This window comes from Cystoisospora suis (assembly GCF_002600585.1).
Source record: "Cystoisospora suis strain Wien I chromosome Unknown contig_3136, whole genome shotgun sequence".
In the NCBI taxonomy this organism is placed as follows: Eukaryota; Apicomplexa; class Conoidasida; order Eucoccidiorida; family Sarcocystidae; genus Cystoisospora; species Cystoisospora suis.
The window spans coordinates 637-21318 of record NW_027155931.1 but is presented as its reverse complement, the minus strand read 5'-3'; the positions used below and the strand labels follow the sequence as shown (position 1 = coordinate 21318).

General features: G+C 43.0%; 3 protein-coding genes across 3 annotated transcripts; 2 read left to right on the top strand and 1 right to left on the bottom strand.

The window, feature by feature from the left end:
* Nucleotides 1-94: 94 nt before the first annotated feature.
* Nucleotides 95-11411, top strand: CSUI_006261 (beta-lactamase superfamily domain protein). The gene is made up of 7 exons (XM_068066425.1): nt 95-239; nt 1344-1439; nt 2172-5716; nt 6484-6699; nt 7015-8130; nt 8942-9828; nt 10824-11411. The coding sequence occupies exons 5-7, from the start codon at nt 7110-7112 to the stop codon at nt 11115-11117; spliced, it is 2202 nt and encodes a 733-aa protein (XP_067921598.1). The 5' UTR covers nt 95-239; nt 1344-1439; nt 2172-5716; nt 6484-6699; nt 7015-7109; the 3' UTR covers nt 11118-11411.
* A 113-nt stretch (nt 11412-11524) lies between these two features.
* CSUI_006260 (uncharacterized protein) lies at nt 11525-16782 on the top strand. The gene is made up of 2 exons (XM_068066424.1): nt 11525-14660; nt 15275-16782. Exons 1-2 carry the CDS (start codon nt 14151-14153, stop codon nt 15626-15628), a joined length of 864 nt encoding a protein of 287 aa, XP_067921597.1. The 5' UTR covers nt 11525-14150; the 3' UTR covers nt 15629-16782.
* A 1819-nt stretch (nt 16783-18601) lies between these two features.
* Nucleotides 18602-20647, bottom strand: CSUI_006259 (smc n terminal domain-containing protein; the record flags this gene model as incomplete). Its single annotated transcript, XM_068066423.1, has 2 exons — nt 18602-19594; nt 20438-20647. Coding segments are annotated over 2 exons (477 nt in total), but the record flags the coding sequence as incomplete, so codon positions are not given.
* Between the last annotated feature and the right edge of the window lie 35 nt (nt 20648-20682).

Here is a 20682-nt window from a genome sequence, read left to right as displayed (position 1 = left end):
CCCCGTATGTAAGACGAGAGAGTGAGTGAAACAGGGTCATTACAGGAGATACAGGAGGAGGACTGTGGGGGGGTGGGGTAGGTGGCGTGTTTATTCGCCTTAGGGGAAAAGAGACAGAACGACCCTCAGTAAGACGACGTCACATAATGAGAAGGGAAAGAGAAAACGACTGGAAGTTTTCTTAAAGAAGGCGGGGAGGTTTTGTTTCGATGACAGGACTCGTTCTCTCACGCCGCAAGGTAAGGAAGGAAAACTTCGCCGTAGACTTCTTGGGACTGTTGACGGACTTGTGTGTTTATCTTTCTCTCTCTTTTGTCTCTTTTTCTTTTTTATTGTTCTTTGAAAAAGGAGAGAAGTAAAAGAAGAGTAAGTCTTCTCTTCAGTTTTACCGACTTCTCTGTCATTGGGCTGGTATGATGTTTGCGATTTGCGTAGGGGAGTGAATCCATTGTTGTTTCTAATCGTGTTTCGTATCTTTCGTACAGTTTTCGTTATTTCTCTCCTTTCATTTCATTCAAAGATCCTTTCCTGGTCGATGTACCAGACGTTTTTTTGTCTTTTTAGCTCTCTGCTTGAAGCAAGGAACCTGATAGGCACCATCAGCCCCACGCCGCCGCCTGGTGTACATACACCTCGTGGTCGGAGAGGTTGATGGATGGCATACATCCTTCGTCGTATCATCCTTTAGTGCATGGTGCACATTCAGTTCTATTTCACTTCTTTCATTCTACTCTCCACACATTCTTTTTTTCTTTTTCTACACTCTCCTCCGTTCACTTTCTCTTCTTCATACCGATCATCCGTTCTCTCAATCCAGCACATCATGGGGGAGCATGACTTTCTCCCTTCTAGGTTTCCACACGAATAGACTACCGTATCTCTCGACCGTCGATTCGTCTCTTTTTGCTCTTCTTTGCCAAAAGGCTTCGTCCATACAACACTCATGTCTTCTTTTTGCCTCTTAGCTTCCTCCCTTTCTTATGCGAACTTGTAGTAGAGGAAAACCATCTTCTGTACTCTTGAAGCGCAGTCAGCATTGATGACTGTCTCACGTAATGGAGATATCTATAGCGTACGACAGGTGTGGGGTGTCGTGATGCGTCTGATCCATCTACCTAGATCTCTCTTCATACATCTTTCTGATTCAGATCTTCCTTTCCCGCTATTGTTTTGATCCACCTTACCTTCTAACACTTCCTAGTAGTTCACCTTCACACCTGCCCCCCCATCTACTATTAATTACCCTTGTGTTGCTGAGCCTCCCCATAGGCTCGCTGTATAATAATAGAATCCTTTGGATGGAACGCACAAACGTTCTGTTTCTGTCCTTTTCAGGGAGATAGATAAACCAGAATACCTGCAAGATGGCACCTAAGGAGAAGAAGACTAAAGAGCAGATCGCGGCCGCCGCTGCCGCAGGTAGCAGGAAGAACAAGAAGGTAAGGACAACTAGCACTTTCATATGTAGATACGTCGTATGAAGTAAGTGTCGACCGCTGATGCCTTTTCGAATGGAGATGTTTCTCCGGTTCCCCCCATCTCTAGTTCGTTATATTACCCGTGTGCTTTCGTTTTCTTTTCGTCTTCGGGAAAGAGATACATCGATACATACATGGCTGTATCACCACTGACTCAGCCAGCCCCTTTTATTTCTCTGGTGTGGGGTAGTGAAAGATCCTTCAAGGTGGATTGTCCGTTCTTTTTCTTTCGCTTGTGGTCGCTTCTGTCTCTCTTCTAGCATATGCGTCCTTGTTAAATATCTCAGCATGAGATGACGGAGGGGTTGAGTGATCTAACGATGTGGAGGAGGATGAGGCGTGTTTAGAATGCTTTTCTGTTTTTCTGCTGATGACTTTCAATGATAGGCCTGATGAGTCTCCTCTTTAGACTCATCATGAAGACAACCTTCAGCTGACAATCCGACGCTGAAGAAGAACAGAACGTATCATACACAGCCATTCATGCTCTTTCTCTCCTCTTATCCTCCTCGCTTATTGCGCTGACCTCTCTACATGAAGTGCACATCTATGTTTATCTTTAGTCTACTTTTGGTTAATCTACTCTACGTACATGACTTCGGCGAAGCTTTTCAAATCAAGGGCGACCTTTATGTGTGTTGATGTGTCTCTCTTTCCCCCCTGCATGTAATTCTGTTTCCTTTCTTTCTACAGAAGTGGTCCAAGGGCAAGAGCAAGGATAAGCTAAACCACTCTGTCTTGTTCGACAAAGCGACGTATGATAAACTGATGAGTGATATTCCTAAAGCTCGTCTTATCACTCCCTACACTGTATGTGAACGTCTTAAGGTCAACGCTTCCCTAGCTCGTCAAGCTATTCGATTCTTGTGTAAGGAAGGTCTGATCAAGATGGTCGGCGACCACCACCACGCTCAGTATATCTACACAAGAAACACAACTAGCGCTTAAAAGCCGAGGATAGGAGGTCGTGAAGGAGTCAACGAGTGATACGAGAGGAAGCAAAGAAAGAAGGATGGACTCGGCGGAGAGGATAGTCTTTGAGACAGGCAGGAAGAAGAGAGGACTGCAAGCAAGAAAGACGACGGGGGATGGATGGCTCCAGTCGGGAGTTGTCATCGACTCGTTAAGTTAAGGTGTTGAAGATCTGTTTCTTTCTTGTGTTTCGTATGGATTTCTTCTGATCTGACTGTTCCTTGTTTTCATTCTTTCTATCAATTGTGAAACGATTAACGACATGAAGAGTTAAAACTCTCGATACAACTTCTCTCCCATACAGGCACAGGAGGACGGGAATACTCCAGCCTCTTTTCTCTCTTCAATGCTCTCTTATGCGTTGCAGGATCACCTCGGTAAACCGTAGGAAGCATTGTTGATGAAAGTCATACTGTTCACAGCTATCTATGTCTGCAGTCACACCTAGACAGGTAGCCAGCTAGCTAGCTCCATGCAAAAAGCACCCCCACAGATCTGAGCAGGGTCGTCTGTTTCTTCAAGTCTTGTTTCATGATGATCTATTGCTCGGCTTTTCCAGCTGTCTTGTGAATGGAGGTAAGCACCCTGCATGGCCATGACTATCTTCCGCTGCACAGGTGATTCTTATATTTCCATATACATACAGATGTGGATAGACGCATTCATACCTATACATGCCTCTAGGCGTATATCTCTTGTGTTTGTCTATGTGGTGTTGGTAGTGAGCTTTTCTATATCTTGAAGAGAAGAAGAGATATGATGAAAACTTCCGTATTCCTGAAGGATTCGCTAAGGCTTCGCCGTTCTGGTGAGGCCTACCAAGAATCCTTTCCTTGAAGATCATTTCTTCCTTATGTCATAGTTACTCTGACTCTCTCCTCTTCTCTATCCTTTCTTCTTGTTCGTTTTCGCGCTCGTCGTTCTCTTCCTGCTTGACTCCACTTAAAAATGTGTAATGAGATGTGTATTTGATATGCCATATCTATCTCTAGATAGATAAAAAGGCATGTATAGGTGTATACAGATATCATGCTTGTGTACTTGAAGGTGTCATGCATGCGGTTTTCCACATGCGTACATCCGTGGGATGTTGAGTGTGAAGTGTTTCTTCGTAGTCCGTTGAATCTAAGAGAAATACGGGAAGAGAGAGTTTGTAAATGTATGGTGTCGGTTTTCTTCGATCTGTCCTTCGTAGAGGTGTAGTTAGCGATATGGATGTACATACACTTCTCTTTCTGCCGTGGTGATGATTTTGATGACGAGGATGAAGAATGAGAAGGCTAGGAGATTCATCTTCGGTCTGTCTTGTTCTCTCCCGTGATTCGTCTTGAGGCATTTGTCTGATGGAACAGAAAGAGAAAGAGGACCAGCGAGTTCTTTCTTCTCCAGATGTGAACAGAGGAGAGGAAATGATATAGACGAGAGAGGGATGGATGTCTTCGATGATGAGGATTTACCCTAGCGCATGTATTTGGATTTCCTTCTCAAGGAGGGAAACTGACATGTCACAACTTTAATAATCTATCTCTGATCGAGAATTCCTCTCTCTGACCTCTCAGATCAAGACTTCTAGAGTTCGATGCGAGTATCGTGTGTCTCTCGTATGATTGCATCAGAGTGCATGTCTATGCCGTCATGGGATTGAGTGTGTCTATGCCCCAAGGTTCGGGTGTACGTACACCTGAGCGCATGCAGGGTTGCGTCGTGGTGATGACAAAAACTCAAGCGCATGTATTACCGGACGTGGTGGGTGAGAAAACACACTCACTGCTCTTGGCGCAAAAACAGAAAACTCACTGAACACGACAGAAGTCATCTCTATCATAAACGGACTTTTCATATGCGTACGCATGCTGTAATGGTGTATGTGTGTGTGTGGCCGTGTCTGTTCTGTCTTGACTGTTTTCTTTTATGCTCTTTTCCTTCGAGAGAATGTATTTGTGTATACATACATAGCATATCCATCGTCGATAGTGTAATCCCACAGAGGTGCGTACGCGAATCTCACAGAGAGGATACAGAGTCTCTGAAGGTGTACATACACCCGAGTCTTTTACGGTGTCCATACTCTTCAGCAGACGATGCTCACGAGATACGCTAAGATGATCCGAAAGGAAGACTTTCGGCGACGACCATGAGGCGAAGATGATTCTGATGACGAGAATGATAGGGATGCTGAGAAATCGACAAGACAGTTCTTGTCTGTCGACTTTTCATCGCCGTCCTCTTTACTTGGTGATTCAAAATCGAGGCATTTGTCTGAGCTTTCAACAGGGTGGTTGTCTACTGTTGCAGGGGAAGAACTTGAACTCGAAAGTGTCTAAGAAAATGCCAAGAGGACGAGAGAGATGAATATCCATTTATCTGCATGTGATGAGGACTTTACCCTAGCGCATGTATTTGGATTTCCTTCCTTCTTGGGGAGGAAAACTGTCAGATCAAAACCTTAATAATCTATCTCTGATAATAGATAAATCGATATTCATGATCTCTCTGTCCTCTCCTTTTGACGCGCCGCTTCATCGATTCGATTCCTTTCTCATGGGAACCTGTGTGTGCCGTTCTCTGAATTGTCAGTTTATACATCCATGCCTTTCCTTATTGGTATGAGAGTGAAGACGAGTTTGCTTCGGTTCTACAGTAGCCACGAATACCGACTACGGCAGGCGGGGAGGTGGTCTTTCCCTTTTTTCTTTCATTCCTGTCTGAATGGAAAGAACTCGGAACTTCTTTCACTGAATGAAAGAACGCTCTCTTTTTGGGTGACTCGGTACAAGAGAGTCAGAGAAAGGTGAAATCTCTCTACACACACGAGCAAGCTTATCTCGTCTCTCCGTATCCTCTCCTTCAGCCGGAAATCCTTAACTAGAAGTCTCCATTGGTCAACGAACTAGATGATGTATCACATACACATACAGAGAGACCTCAATTTCCTGTGTGAAAGACACCTTCCGATGTTAGAGAATGTGGGAATTGAAGAAAGGAGCCTACGATCATACAATTAAGATGAATGGGAAAGAAGAGGAGAGCTATTCTCTATTCAACTTCTAGACGATTCGCTGTCCGATCTTCTCGTGATGCAAGCGCGCACGGCAACTCTTGACCCTTCCTCTCTCATCAGTCTAGAGACAGCAGAGAGCGATCCGTACCTCCACAGACACTTCTTTTCTCTGGAGACGTTGATGGCCAGGGCTCTCGTCTTCTTGAGAACTGAAAGAATGAGATTCTTCTCGTAAACAGAAAAGGGATTTCTTGCTTCGATGGAGGTAACCCATCGACTGATACACACAAGCTGCAGTAGAAAGACACTTTGAAAAAGACCGGAAAGGGTTCTTTACTTACTCTTTCTCTCCATTTCATGGAGTTCTCTTCCGTACCGTTACAGAAGATCGCTCTCTCTCGTTTTGTCTTCTTCATGGAGAGTGTATATAGTGGAGTTGCTCGGGATATAATCTTTGTGAAGCTGAAGAGGAGGGCATCTCTTTCAACCTAATGTTGAGATTTCTATCGTGTCTTCTTTTCCTCTGAAAATGTCACTCCAGCACATGCACAGGGAGTCTTATCGCGTGCATGGGTAGAGTTTGCATGCATGCAGTCTTCAGCTATTATTTTCAGGGGGACAATTCATAGCCGTTCCTGTTTCTTCGTTAGAGGTCGTATCTCCTTCATCAAGACTTTTGAGTAGAACTTCTCTTGTTTCATTGGCTTTCTCGGAGCGTTCGTGCGCCTTGGTCAGTTCCTCTTTCAATTCTCTTCCCTCTCTTCTGGTAAGCGGAGGTTCTGAGAAGAACCTCATGTCTCCTAAGGTCACTTCGTGCTTCTTTGCTTACAAGGGAGAGGTAGAGTCTTGAAGAAAGGACGGCTTCTTTCATGTATCATTCTTATAGGAGGAAAGAACAAAAGGGGAGAAATTAAGCCGTGTTCGTCTTCCTCATTCTCTCCCTTCTCGTCTTTTCAAGTGTACATACACACGTACGTACACCCTATTCACCATTTCATCCTTCTCTTCACTCCTGCTGTCCCTTCTTTTCAGAGGTATATCTCTAAGTCTTTGTGTACATACACTTCAAGAAGGAACGCTCTTCTTACAAAGAGGGAATGTGTTTCGTGGGGAAAGAGAAAGGATCGATCTTGAAGTCTCTGATACAGACGAGAGAGAAGAAATGAAAGAAAGATCGGCGAATCTCTCCGCTTCTTTGTCGACATCGAGGGCAGAAGAAAACGAATTCTTTCTCTCCGGATGAAGAAGGTAATGACGCCAGACAGAGACATACAGGTAAAGATAGATAGATAGATTCAAGATAGGCAGATAGATATGCCGATTCAAGGTAGATCGGTAGATAGATAGATAGATAGATAGATAGAGGTACGTGTCTAGTGTATATACATACACCTGATGACATAGGATAGCTTCTTAGGTAGCCTTCTCTCTCTCTCTTTCTTTTGCCCTCACTCTTGTAGATCAAGCTGTTGAAGCTAATGACTCTCTATACAAATATTGCTTTTCTCTTCTTTCTTTCTTTCTTTTCTTCTTTCCTTCCTTTTCTTTTCTTTTCTTTCTTAGGCGTCGCTCCCTTCTCTTCACTCTTCTCTGAAGTCTCAGCAAGAGACTAGTCCCTTTTTCTTTCTTGCTCTCTTTCATCTTCTTCCTTCTTGAGAATGACGAATCGCCATCCTATCCATTCTTTTCGTCTCCCTTCTTCTTTTTTTTTCTCTTCCTCCTCTTCTTCTTCTTCTCTTCCTTCTTTTTCATTCTCTGTCTTTCTTCTCCCAAAGCGTCACTTTTCTACATCTAGCCGAGGATCGCCACGCAGAAGCTTCTCTCCTCCTCCACCTTCTTCTTCTTCTCTCCACGATAAATGGACCTTTCTGTCTTCTCTCCCACGTTCTTTTCTCCGTCTTTTCTTCTTTCATTTCGATCCTCCTGCCTCTTCTCCGTATTCTTCTCCTCGCTTCACATCGAGACGCGAGTTTCTGCGCTATCGCCTCCTCCAGTGGCACCAGCACCTTCGACAGAAGAAGCTCGAGAATCTCTGCGTGCAAACCCCTAAGGAAGAAAGAGACACTTTCGCCACTACTACGAATAAGAAGAAGATTAAGAATTCTTCTGGTCGTTCAAAACACCCCCGGCAAGAAGAAGGGGAAGAAGTTCGTGAAGATTCTGTGAAGAGGAGAGAGAAGAAATCTTCATCATTTTTGTCTCTTCTTCCCGGGTCTTTTTCTCTTCACTTTCGATCTTCTTCTTTTTCTTCATCTTTCTTTGATCCGCGGTGGAGGTCTCCTTCTCTCTGGCCTGTCTCTCAACCCTTCCCTTCAGCGAGACCTCCACCGGAATACGTTACAGATCAAACACATGATGAGACACATGCTTCTTCTTCTCTGAGAGAAGAGACAAAAAGAAAGAAAGACCAGTCCTCTTCTTCTTCCTCCTCTCCTTCTATCTCTTTCTCTTCTTCCTCTTCTCTCAGAGAAGATAAAGAAACAGAGAAAGAAGAATCCTCATCTTCTTCTTTATCTTCTTCTATCTCTTTCTCCTCTCCTTCTTCTTCTTCTTCTTCTTCTATGCCTTTGCGAGTGGAATGTATAGGCCATGGAACGTTTCTTCTGCAGTGTGACGGCGTGAACGTCTTAACAGATCCAATCTTCTCCTATAAGGCTGGGCCTTATGGATATCTAGGAGGTATGGTAGAAAATAGAAAGAAAGAAAAGAAGAAGAAGAAAGGAGAAAGAAGAAACACTCCGCCTTCTTCTTTTCTTCTTCTTCTTCGTCGCTGCAGTGAGTTGCGTGACGCTCGGGGTTCACAGGAGACATACGAGGCACATTCCTAGAAGGAATGAGAGAGAGATAGAATAGAGTAAAGATTGAGAGATAGGTAGATACAGAGATGAAAGAGAGAAATATATATAGAGACAGCGAATCAGATACGTTAACGATAGAGAGACAGTTCCCTTCACTATTCCCTGTATACAGAGACATGAAGGAGTTTCTCTTGTAGAAGCCTCGAGCTTGAATCTTCTTTTCTTTTCTTTTCTTTTCACTTCCCACCTCTTTCTGTCTAATCTTAAAAGACAGCAGAACCCACACATCCATGCATGTATCTATACCCCCCTGTGTGCCTGCAAGTATTTGTACATGCATTTTATATACGTCTCTATAGCTATCTATCTATCTATCTTTATCTATCTATCTTTGTATCTACTATCTCCAATCTATCTATCTACCTGTCTATCTTTAATCGATCTATCTATCTATCTCTGTGGTGGAAGAGAGAAGAGTGAGGGGTTCTTTTCTCAGCTCTTTGTAATTTAATGAAGATGACGAAAAGAAGGCGAGCGAAAAGAAACGAGAGATTCTTCACTCGAGTTCCATACAAAGAAATGTATCTTTCCCTCTTTCTCTTTCTTTTCATTCTCTCTTTCTCCACACACAACTCCCTTCTCCCATTTCTCCTGTTCTTTCTTTCTTTCTTATTTCTTTCTTTCCTTCTCAGTGCCTCGTATAAGCCGTCCAGGTGTATCTTTGGAAGATCTTCCTCCAATTGACGTAGTCCTTATATCTTCAACGCGTTACGATGCCTACGACTATCTTACTCTTAAGCACCTAGCAAAGAAGCATGGATCGACCTTCTTCATTCCCCAAGGAGCTTATTGCCGGAGATATCTCTCTCCCTCTCTCTTTGGAAATGTCTATCCAATGAATTGGGCTGATCGTGTCAAGTTCGGGAGAAATCTCCTAATCTTCTTCTCTCCCTCTCTTCACAAAAGTACAGGAAGATACGGCCTAGACTTTAATATGCCTGGCTGGGGAAGCTATGTTCTCACATGGATGAAAGGCTCGTCTTCTCCTACAGAAGATGGAAGAAGAGAAGGCGAGGAAGAAGTCGAGAAAAAGGTGGTGTATTTTGGAGGGAAATCGGCTTATAGTCGGAAGATGTTCCGGTTGATAAGAGATTCGGCGTGGAATGATCTTGAAACGTTTCGGGGAGAAGTGAAAGAAGAAGAAATGTACCAAAGACATCTCGAAGAAATACGGAGAAGAAGAAGAAGAGATGAAGCCTGTAGAGAAGAAGAGGAAGAAATCCTCTATCTTATTGAAGGGGGAGAAGAAAAGAAGAAGAAGGAAGAAGAGACAAACATGAAGAAGAGAAGACATGAGGAAAGAAGAAGAAAAGGAGAAGAAGATACAGACGAGGTGGAGAGAAAGAGGGAGAAGAAGACTCAAGGCTTAAAGGAGGAAAGCGAACAAGAAGAGGAGGAGGAGAAGAAAGATACTGATGGAGATGACTTTGTATTTGATCTATCGATCTTGCCTATAGGTGGATATGAACCTCGTCAGTACATGTATAGATATCAGATGTCTCCTCATGAAGCTGTGGATGTAAGGTGAAAGAGAAGGAAAAGAAGATCAAACGAAACAAAGAAAAGAAAGAAAGGCTGAAAGAAAGAAAGAAAGAATGACATGATAGACAGCAGCTATCTCTACCTTCTTCTTCCTCCCTCTTCCTCGTGTCCACTCAAGCCAAAGAGATACGTAGATCAACCGTATGCATGTATAGATATCTATATGTATATATATGTATCTATATATATATGCATGTATGTATATATCTATCTATCTGTCTGTCTATGTTTATGTACATGTATGTATCCATTGATTTATCTGCTGTCCATCTCTATCTTTCTTCCTCGCTGTATGGAGACGTCAAGTCTGGTAGAGCAATCTCGTAGAAGATTTATACATCCGATCTAGAGAACTATCGAGAGAATTGTTTCTTATCGACAATTCAAAGTGATCCATGTAACGCTGTGAAAATACTCACTAAGATCTCTCCCTCTATACAAGCATATGGATGTGTAGACATCTGCAAAGATCTGGCTGTACATCTAGCTATCTGTATGAGTGTATACACTCTAGAAGTGTCTATACCTTCCTCTATGTGTCTAGGCATCTGTACTATTGTAGCAGGCATGCGGAGATAAAAGATTGTTTCTATGAGAGATGAGAAAGGCCTCGTTCATTCTTTTCTTTCAGTGAAGAACGATTCAGCAGAGGGATCGACTTCTTTGCCAGCTTGATGTGATGTGTCTAGACACCCGGCCACTTTGATCTTCACCAGAGTGTCTAGACACCACCCCACATCTCTGTACACCTCGAGACATCTCACTCTCTCTCTCTGTCTTTTTATCTTTTTTTCTATAGCGTTCTTTCTTCTCTTTTCTCTTCTTGTCTCCACATCTCCTTTCTTTTCTTTCTTTCTTTCTTTGGTAGTTCCTTGAGATTCTCCTTTCGAGCTTCCTAGGAAAGTAAGACCCATGCTTCTTCTTTTCGTATTTTGTCCCATGTCTCCTGTTGTTCATGTGTTCTTTTTGCAGGCCCATTTGGATTTAACATCGAGACTGTCGATAGCTAGCTATTACGATGTATTTCCCATAGGGAGTGAAGACTTCGGAGAAGCTTCCGAGAGACTGAAGGAGGCATGCCAACTCAAAAAGGTAGAAATCTTCGATGATATACATGACCTATGCATGCGACAGAAACAGTCGGATGTCTTCTCAACAGAGAAAGAGCTAACGAAAGAGAAGAACAGTCTCTCTTCTTCTTCTTCTCCAGAGACAAGCGGAGGAAGGTTTCTTCTCCTTAACCCTGGGACACATATCTATATCTAAGAAGAGAATCGATTTCTTCGTTTAGTCTCCTCGTCTTTCTTTGGTAGACAGATCTCTCTTTCGTCTTGAATTTCTTTCTTTGAACAACTGGCGTGGTGGTAGGATCAATGGCTGTTCTGCAACTCTCTTTCTTTTCTCGCTGGAGGTACATTTTTCTTTAGAGAAGGAAGAAAGTCATGGGCGATAGCGTTACCTTTAAGGAAGGATAATGATAGATAGAAAGAAGAACAAGAGTCGCCTCTCGGAGTAAAAGATCTATCGAGAGACACACTAATAAGACACATACCACTCAACACTCAATGCTATAGCGACATATACATATACTTATATGTATATACATATATATACATATAAATAGATTAGATTAGGTTAGCTTGAATCTAGATTAGATAGATCAGATGCAAGTACGAAGGGGATGCATCTATCTGTCTCTTTCCAGTCTACCTCTCTACCTTCTGAATCAATCTACTTACCTATCTTCAATCGATGTATCTTTCGTCTATCTATCTCCTATCTTTATTCTTTCCATCTATCTCTATCGCAGGAAGTTTCCTCACTCTACTGTCGTCATAGGTGTGGGGGTGATGATGTAGGAGGGAGAGAGGAGTTTAGTGAGATCGTCAGAGGTGGGAGTATGGGAAATCGTTTTATATACGGAGATGAGATGAGAAGAGACTTCGCTACTTTATTTTTGACCATTTCTTACTAGGGAAAGAGAGTGAAGAAGTCAAGAAAGAGGGGCTAACTCTTCTTTTGCTATGGAGCATCGATGGTAGGGAAAGAGAAGAGACCGAGGAATAGTCCACTCTAGGGCAACGCCCTATCATTGATGGAGGGAGAACAACATGAGGAATTCAAGAAGAGAAGAAAAGAGAGAGAGGGAGTTACAGACATATATGGAATGGACTGAGGAAATAAATGTCTTGTCTAATCTTCACATACACAACGGCGAAAGAAGAAAGAAGACCATCACCGGTGTAGTTGATACATGATCCGGAAAAAGAAGAAGAGTCGCTTCCCACCTTTCTTAGCGTATGGACCTACATCTTGTGAAGAGACAAAAAGCAAGTCTTTCTCTCTTTTGGAAAGAAAGACAGCTAGGACAGACACCTTTCATAGATGTAAAGCCGAACCATATTCAGAAAGGAAGAAAGAGAGGTACACGAGGCTCCTTTGATAGACTCGAAATCGGGCTGTATAGAGGTACCGCAGCATGTCCATGACGCTGAGGTGAAGAGCCTGGCTCTTCTTTCACTTAGTCACCCCCGCAGGCAGTGGCGAAGCGGAGTTGTAGTCGGGTGTGACAGGGATAGCTAATCAAAGATTCTCCGAGAGATGCAGATATAAGATAGTGAAAGGTTCACTTTGTAGAGATAACTAAGCATGAAGAGGGTCGGAGTTCTCGTCTTGATGGAAATCGATGTGTGTCTTGACAGATTCTCGAGTCGAAGAATGGATGAATATCTTTCTCTCTCTTTACGGCTGCCTATACAGATATCTAGATACGTTTTAGGATAGATACTATGTCTATGGCGGAGGTATCCATGAGGCGTCCCGGGAGATAGCGAATGTCTGCCTGGAGGTAGATAGACATGCAAGGCCAAGAGTCTTTCTTGCTTTCCACTGATTTCCTATAGAGTGTAATGAAGGTGAGAAGTTAGAAGACTTTCCTTGGCTTAAGCAAGCAGACTTCCACCTACCCACTCTCCGGCGAAGATCATGCATGATGAGAGGAAGAAAGAATGAGAGGAAGAGAAAGATGAAGAAATTTGTTGTCCGTATAAAAGATGACTTGCTACTTGTCTCTAGAAACACCCGTGTGACATGTTTCTTGGTGTGCTGACTCATGCTTGGCTGCCCCCGTGATGGTGGTGTTGTTCCTTCTTCTCACCTTGACTCAGGTGTACGTACACCTCAACAAGCCGGCCTCCTTCCAAGGGACAGACAACCGAACAAACTCACAGCCACTTTCTTCTGCAATCCTGTTCAATCTCCAGCCACGACATTTGAATTTAGACATAGGCCAGTAGTCTTCTCCGACCTTGTCAGAATACTGGGAAGTGGGTCTTCTTTCTGTGTTTCTCGTTCGATTTTCTTCACGCACGTTCTCAACTAGCTCTTAATCCGAGTAGCTAGCTATTAGGGCATCATCGGCATCCCACACGTGCTGCTGTGTCTTCTAACGTACGAGAAAACACCACGCAGCGCGCAGCTTCTGAGAAGCTTGTAGCTACTACTAGCTATTAGCAGACTGATGGTCATGGATGATGATGATGATGCAGAGGCAGTTGACTCAAAGACTTCGCCACTCACTTTGATTTCTAAGTGTTCTTTCTTTCTTTGTCTCTCTCAGAAGAGATCTGCTTACACCCGAAATCAGGGCTTTCCTTGTTCGTCTTTTCATTTCTCGATACTTTGACTTATTTGTCGTTCTTTTTTATGGTGTGGTTTTTTCGTTTTCACCGTCTAGCAGTCATCTCTTGAGCGGAAGAGCTCGTGAAGAGCCACGACTACCCACGAGCAGTCCGTCGACCTTTCACACCCAGCCTAAGCTTCATAGGAAGTTTTCTGCTTCACAACAGCAGCACGACAGAAGGGAAAGCGGAAAGATAGAGAAGGGCGTCTCAATCAACACAAGTAGACAGAGAAACAGACAACTGAAGAATCTTTCGATTCGTCGTACAACTTCATCCGTCCAGACCTCCTGAATGTTTTGGTCGGTTAGTGATGAATACACACATCCATAGGATTCTTTATAGTTTTCTTCGCATGAACTCCTTGTAGGGTTTTCGTTTTGCATAGAGAAAAACAGTCTCTTTCCTTTCTTGTCTGACGCACTTTTCTCTGGCCTACTTCTCGAGCCATTTCATCAGGTGTACGTACACCCCAACACTCAACCACCCCCATTTCCGTTCTCCAACTTTCCCTCGCCTCCATCACCATCACACTAGCTTCTAGCTAGCTGTTGTTCATCGAACATCGTTGTTTTCTTTTTTTTTCTCATCTCTCCTTTCTTTTTTTTTCTCTTTCACAATGGAGAATCCTTCTGCTTCGACCTCTTCTGGTAGTGGAGGAGCTCAGACATCTTCCTCGCCCTATCACCATCAGGTTTCCTTCACAGGTGTCATAGACTCATCTGGTCTTGCTGGAAGTCCCACATCCGCAGCAGCTATGAATTCTTCAAGCGGCTCTGCTGGTTACCCTTCATCTTCTTCTCATCTCACTTACTCTTCTTCTTCAGCTCCCCCACCTTCTGGCGTGGCCATGACAGGACTTTCACAAGACAGTAGCATGATGTATTCTTCTTCATCTTCTTCCGCGACTTCATCGTCTCCACCTCTTCCCTCGGGAGGACATGAGTCTCTTCAAAGTAAGGAAGGAATCTTCAAGGAAGGAACTCCCTACGTCTCTACGACTACCCAGCAGCCAGCTGACCCAACTGCCGTACAACTAGCAGCGATAGGGCAGCAACAAGCCCTCTATGGCCCTATGGGCCTGCCTTATAACATTCATATGATGATGAACGCCTCCCAACGGCCTACCGTAAGCAAACATACTCTTCCTCTTTCTTCTTTCCCTTCTTCTTCCTGTGTATCTTCTTCCTGTTTCTCTTCTGTGCCTCTCTGGAGATCTCTTCTGTGTCACTTCAGGAAGTCATATTCACGCATATGTAGAGCTATCTATAGACGACGACGGTCATTCTTCCTAGGATCTCCTCAGTCGGTTCATTCTTTCTTTCTTAGTCTTGTTGGTTAAAAGGTTTCTGTTTGGGTTGTTGCCTTTTCGATGCGCATGGCTTTCTTCATCGTCTAGAAAAGAAAAGAAGTACGTAGTCCATTCATGACCTACTCCTATCTCCTTCCTTATATACGTACATTCATAGATAACATATATATCTCTCAGTATATACACGTATCTTGTATGTATTTGTGTATATATCAGCCACACAATCCTATCTCTCTAATGTATGTATCCCATCCATCAGTACTCCATCCCCACCCTCTCTCCGTCTTTTCTCCCTCTCCCTTCTTCTTCATAGCTGCAAACCCTCCTCATAATAACCCTCTTTCTCTCTCTCTCGTTCTCTCCGTGGGGAACATCTACTACATCTCTCTTCATCATCTTTCTTCTCCTTTTTTCTTCTTTTCTCTCCGCAGGCGCCTCCCCCTAGCATCTATGGAGGAGCTGTGCTTTCATCGACAAGCCCAGGAGGGCCAGCAGCAGTAGTAGGGGGAGCGGAGGGGAGTTACGCTTTTGGTGGGGGAGCAGGAGACCAAGTTGAAGGGATTCCTATCTGCAATTCTTTTTATACAGGTCCCCCCTCGGCAGGTTTGGGAGGTGTCATGGGACCTTCACATCTTGCACCAACGCCTCTGCCTGGGCCTTGTTACTATGACCCATACGGCATGATCAATCCGGCTGCATGCATCACCCCTCTACCTCTGGCTCCGGATGACCCGAAGAAAATTAAACTCAGCGCTAAGACCAAAGGCAGAGGCTGGTGTTGCTAAGAAGACAAAGACAGAGAGGAAGAGAAGAAAGAAGCGAGGCATAAGGAGAAAAGCAAGAGATAAAGGAAGAAGAACAGGAGAAAAGAGAAAAAGATAGAATGAGATGTAGATAGGAAGAAATAGATCGATCGATAGGTCTGGATCGAGGGGTGATGGTTTGGAGACAGAGAGAAGGAGGAGAAGGATGAGAAGAAGAAGAAGAAGAGAGAAGAAGAACAGCCAGCAGCAACACCTGAGTGCATCATTTTCTTTGTCTGTGTGTCGGTGTCTCCTCTTTTTGCGTCTGTCCTTTCTTTCTCATCATGGAGGGTGGGTTTGTCGCGTTAGGCTTTATTTACTCTCTGGATAGGGGGAGGAGTCATAGGAGGGGGAGATGTGTGTGCCGCCTGTCTGTGTCTTTGCGAACTCTATGAATGTGTCGTGTCATGAGACAGTAGACTCTCCAGCCCTCGTCATGTCTCATGATGCTGTTGAAAGACATAACCCAGGAGAAGGAGAAGTAGGAAGAAGAAGGAAGAAGAGATGGATGGGGAAGTGTTGGTCTGTCCACCTTGCTATGATTCGTATGAGTGTGTGTGTTGAAAAAGAGGAAGAGGAAGAAGGGAGAGTTCATACATGCATGCATGCCTTTGAGGCAGACCAGATGACTTGTGGAGAAAAAGACGGGTTGCCATACAAGACGATATTTCAAATCTGTTTCATCTCCCCTTTTCATCTTGGTCGCCATAGTCGAGTGGGGGAGGTCTGTTTCTTTCAATCTTCTTCCTTCTCTGTGAGTTGTCCTTGTGAAGAAGAAGTTTAGGTTCTTTTCCTATTGTGGCTGCTCTTTTGTTCGTTAAATCTTCTTCTTCTCATTCTAGGTCTCTCTCCACTCATTAAGAAGGGGGGAGGAGGGCACTTGACGAGAAGAAGGGAAACCTTTCTCTCTCTTTCTTTCTCTATAAATGTATGGGTGGATATATAGTGATGGATGATGGCCCTGTGTGTTTATGTGTGTGTCTCTCTCTCTTATGCTTCGTTTTCTTCCTTTTCTCTTCTTCTCCTCTCTTCGTGTCGTCTTTTCATCTATCGTTCTTCTCTTGGCGTTTTTTCTTTTGTCTTCTCAAAGAGACTTTCTCTCCCTAACTCAAACTTTTCTATCGACATCTACACAACGAGAAGAAGAAACAAAAGAACGGCCATCCCCCTTCTCTCTCTCACGATATCTATCTATTTATCTATCTATCTATCTTTTTAATTCTTCACGATAGGAAGAACAGAATGATGAGTGAAGGTCTCCATGCATCTCTCTGTCTGCACAAATATCTATCTGTAGATACACATACATATACACACACATATATACATACACATACAAATACACACATATATATATATATATATATATCGTATGAAAGATGGAGGTGTGTATAAACTACAGAGACAGGAGGAGGAGGAGTATTATGAGTTCAAGAGGAACATCTTGACAGGTGACTTCTACAGCAAGGAGAATAATAGTGTCTCTACTACGTATTCTAGCGACACCTTGTATGCGAAGAAAAAGAAGATTTCTGTTAAGAGCTCTCTTCTGTTGAGAGAAAGAGAAGAAGAGAAGACATCAAGAGGGAGGGAAGTCAAAGACGGAAGAAACGAAAGAGAGGGGCTAAAGGTAATCGCGATATCTTATTCTTCATCTTTTTCCTTTCTTTCGCTGTCTCTCTTTCAGTCGAATTTTCATGTCTTCTTCATAGATTGACAGGAGACACGTGGGGAATTGAGAAAAACTACACAAGGTGCGAGAAGAAGTCATTTCTTGTCTCTCTCTCTTTGTCGCTTTCTTTCACTTTCTATCTTTGGGAAGAGCTCTTTCTGCATTTCTCGTCTGAGAATGTGGAATAAAGAAGAATTTATCGCCATGAAGAAAAGAAAAAGAGAGGACGGGGTTCTACTCATTCTCTCTCGCTCAAGTCTCTCACTCGACCTATCTACCTATCTATCTTCAGTGTGTATCTATCCCCGCTATATAGACGTAGACAACATTATAATAGCTCTGCCCATCTATCTCTGTATCTCTTGGCTTCTGTATTCCCATATTTCTTTAACCTGTCTATCTATCTTTAATCTATCGACCTATCTTTAATCTACGTATGTATGTATGTAGATCTCCTTCTATCTCTGTTGTCTCTCTTTCTCATTCTATCGTTGCCATGTCTTAGGGGGGGTGGCCCTGCTTGAAAGACGATTTCCTTTCTTTCTTTCTTTCTTTCTTATCTCTTCTTTCTTTCTTTCTCTTTCTTTCTTTCTTTTCTTCTGTAAGTATAATGAAGTCAAGAGTAGTATGGCTCTATAGAAAGGCAGCAAGAAGAACTCGATAGACAGACTTCAGCTCTACACACTGAGCTACTGCTGGAGCAACTACACCCGTTTCTTTTCAATCTAGTTCTCTATCCGTCTACCTGTATGTACATACAAGACATGTATATAGAGATATGTGATACGTGATACACGGCCGTCTACCGATACGTACCTATACCTTACCTACACATATGATATGGAAATACAGGCGGATATGTACAAAGATGTATATACATACGTAGGCTGATAGATTGATAGACAGTAAGAAGAAGCGACCGAAGAAATCTAGGAGATTTCGCATTTCCAACGATGAAAAGGAAAAAAGAGAAAGAAAGAGAGAGAAAGAAGCTATGTCTTCCTTATGAAAAGAGAGAGAGTGTTTATTGTGAGCTCTTCGTGTACTTAGATAGAGAGGGAGAGAAGCTGAAAGGAAGGAAAGAAAGACGGACAGCAGAGACTAGATACACGTATAGAGATGAGACAAAAAGAAGAAAAGTCAGATGAAGAACTTGATTTGAAAGAGAAAAAGAAAGAAAGAAAGAAGAGTTGTTTCGACAAGAGTTTAATTCAAGTTATCGAAAGAGATTTATCTGCATTAAAGTTAGAACTTAAGAAATCAACTCGATCTCCTTTCCCTTCTCCCTCCTGCGGTGTATGTACACCTAAATAATGAAAAGAGACAAGCGTATAAAAAACTGTTATCGAAGACACTTGGCGAGATATATCTTTTCTTTCTTCTTCTTTTTCTTTCTCTTTTTCATTTCCACCTCTCCACTTCTTCTTCTCCTTTATCTTCTTTTCTTTCATCTTTCCGTCATATCTTTCCCTCTCTCTCTCTTTTTCTCTCGAGACAGAAAGACACGTCTCGTCTCTCAGAACTATCCCCCCCCATTAAGACCGTAGAGGTAAATAAAAAGACAAAAGGAAGTCTCTGTACACATTTATGAAAGGAGGAAGATATACGCAAATAGACTTCTGTCTGTCTACCTCTGTATCTATTATAGATCGTTACATCTCTCTCTCCTTTTCTCCTTCTCACCCTCACTTTCTGTGTAGACTTTGTGTTCCTTATCTTTTCTTTACACGTGAAGAAGAAGAAGAGGTCTTCTTCTTCTCCTGTTGTCTCTTTGCTTCCTTCATGTTTTATACATCTCTTCTTATTCATCTTTCTCTTTCTTTTCTCCTTTCTCTCCTCTTCTCTTTTCTTTCTTTCTTTCTTCGCTGAGAGATTCCTACGACGGCCTTTCTATCTCGCCCCTAAGAGAACATGACGCAGGCCTACCAGCGACGAACCTCTTCTTTAATCCTACAGAGAAGAAGAAGAAAGAAAAAGAAAGAAGAAGCGAAATGGATGCATCCATTTGTCTAGGTTGCTACTGTTGAGCTGAGAAGAGGAAGAGAGATAGGAGCAGTTTTCCCTTCCTCTTCTTCTCGCTGGGGGGGCTTCTGCTGTGTTTGTCTCTGAGTCAGAGTAGACACTTCATTCATAGACAAAGAAGAAGAAGATGAAAGAAGAAGAGAGGGAGAAGAAGAAGAAGACGGTGGAGGTGGGGGGAGAAGAGGAAGAAGAGGAAATCTCTCAGGATCAATGGCGACCGATTTCGTGATGTCGTGAGTTTTATAGATTCCTACCTAAAGAGAAGCACACAATAGAAGAAGAAGAATGAAGAGAGAAGAGAAAAGAAGAAAGTAGACAAGGCCCAGAGAGAAAAGAACAGGGACAGACAACAGAGAAAGCATCATACACGTAGCTCTTTATCTATCTATCGATCGATCTATAGATATGTAGGTATGTATAGATAGATAGATAGATTGATTGATATAGATCTAAAGAGAGCCTACATACATACACACATCCACGCAGTGTCTCTTCCTGTCCCTTATCTCTCTCATCATTCACTTCCCCATGAAAAAGAAAAGAAAAGATACGCAGACACCCCCAAATACAGAAAGCCATACACATCTCTACACAGACACACATATAGACATGCGGAGAAATCTATCCCTGTACACACTTCTATAGAAAGAGAGGGAGAGAGTCATACGTGTACTTATGAAAGCTATGATAGATGTATGTGTATGGCTATGTATGATGTCTACGCATATCGATTTTCTCCTATAAAGGAAGTAAGCTGAGAAGAAGGACTTGAAGAAGAAAGAGACAGAGAAGGAAGGAAAGAAAGAAAGAGAGATATAGCTCAAGCTGAGAAGGAGACTTTTCTGTGCATGCGTGGTGGTCTTCATCTCCCCTTCTGGGGGCATCCCCCTCTCCCTCTTAATAATGATAATGATACACAAAGAAAAGAAGAAGATAAAGAGGAGCCACAACGACAGCCGTTACTCCTTCCTATACTTTCTTCTTCTTTTCTTCTTCTTTCGCCTCCTGTCTCTTTCTTTCCTTCCAACACAAGATGAAGAAAGCGATGCGCTTGCTTTCTTTCTTTCATTTTCTTCTTTTCTCTTTACTTATCTTACCAGTCGGTTAGCTAGCTCGAAGAGTTGATTTCTTAGGGAGATAATAATGAACTGGGCGTCCTTGGCTTTTTGTTTAACGAAGTTGGCGAGAATCGATACATTTCGATAGTCTAGGGCAGCATCGATTTCGTCGAGGAAGTAGACACATGTGGGGGAGTAGTGGTGGAGTGCAAAGACCAAAGAAAGGCTACTCAATGTCTTCTCGCCTCCTACACAAAAAAGAATGAAAGAAAGAGGGAGAAAGA

Bases quoted from the DNA above. Each gene is read 5' to 3' on its own strand.
- CSUI_006261 (XM_068066425.1), top strand. From the start codon at position 7,110: ATGACGAATCGCCATCCTATCCATTCTTTTCGTCTCCCTTCTTCTTTT. The intron at 8,131-8,941 runs GTATGGTAGAAA...TTTCCTTCTCAG, and splicing joins GCCTTATGGATATCTAGGAG to TGCCTCGTATAAGCCGTCCA. The intron at 9,829-10,823 runs GTAAGGTGAAAG...TTCTTTTTGCAG, and splicing joins CTCCTCATGAAGCTGTGGAT to GCCCATTTGGATTTAACATC.
- CSUI_006260 (XM_068066424.1), top strand. From the start codon at position 14,151: ATGGAGAATCCTTCTGCTTCGACCTCTTCTGGTAGTGGAGGAGCTCAG. The intron at 14,661-15,274 runs GTAAGCAAACAT...TTCTCTCCGCAG, and splicing joins ACGCCTCCCAACGGCCTACC to GCGCCTCCCCCTAGCATCTA.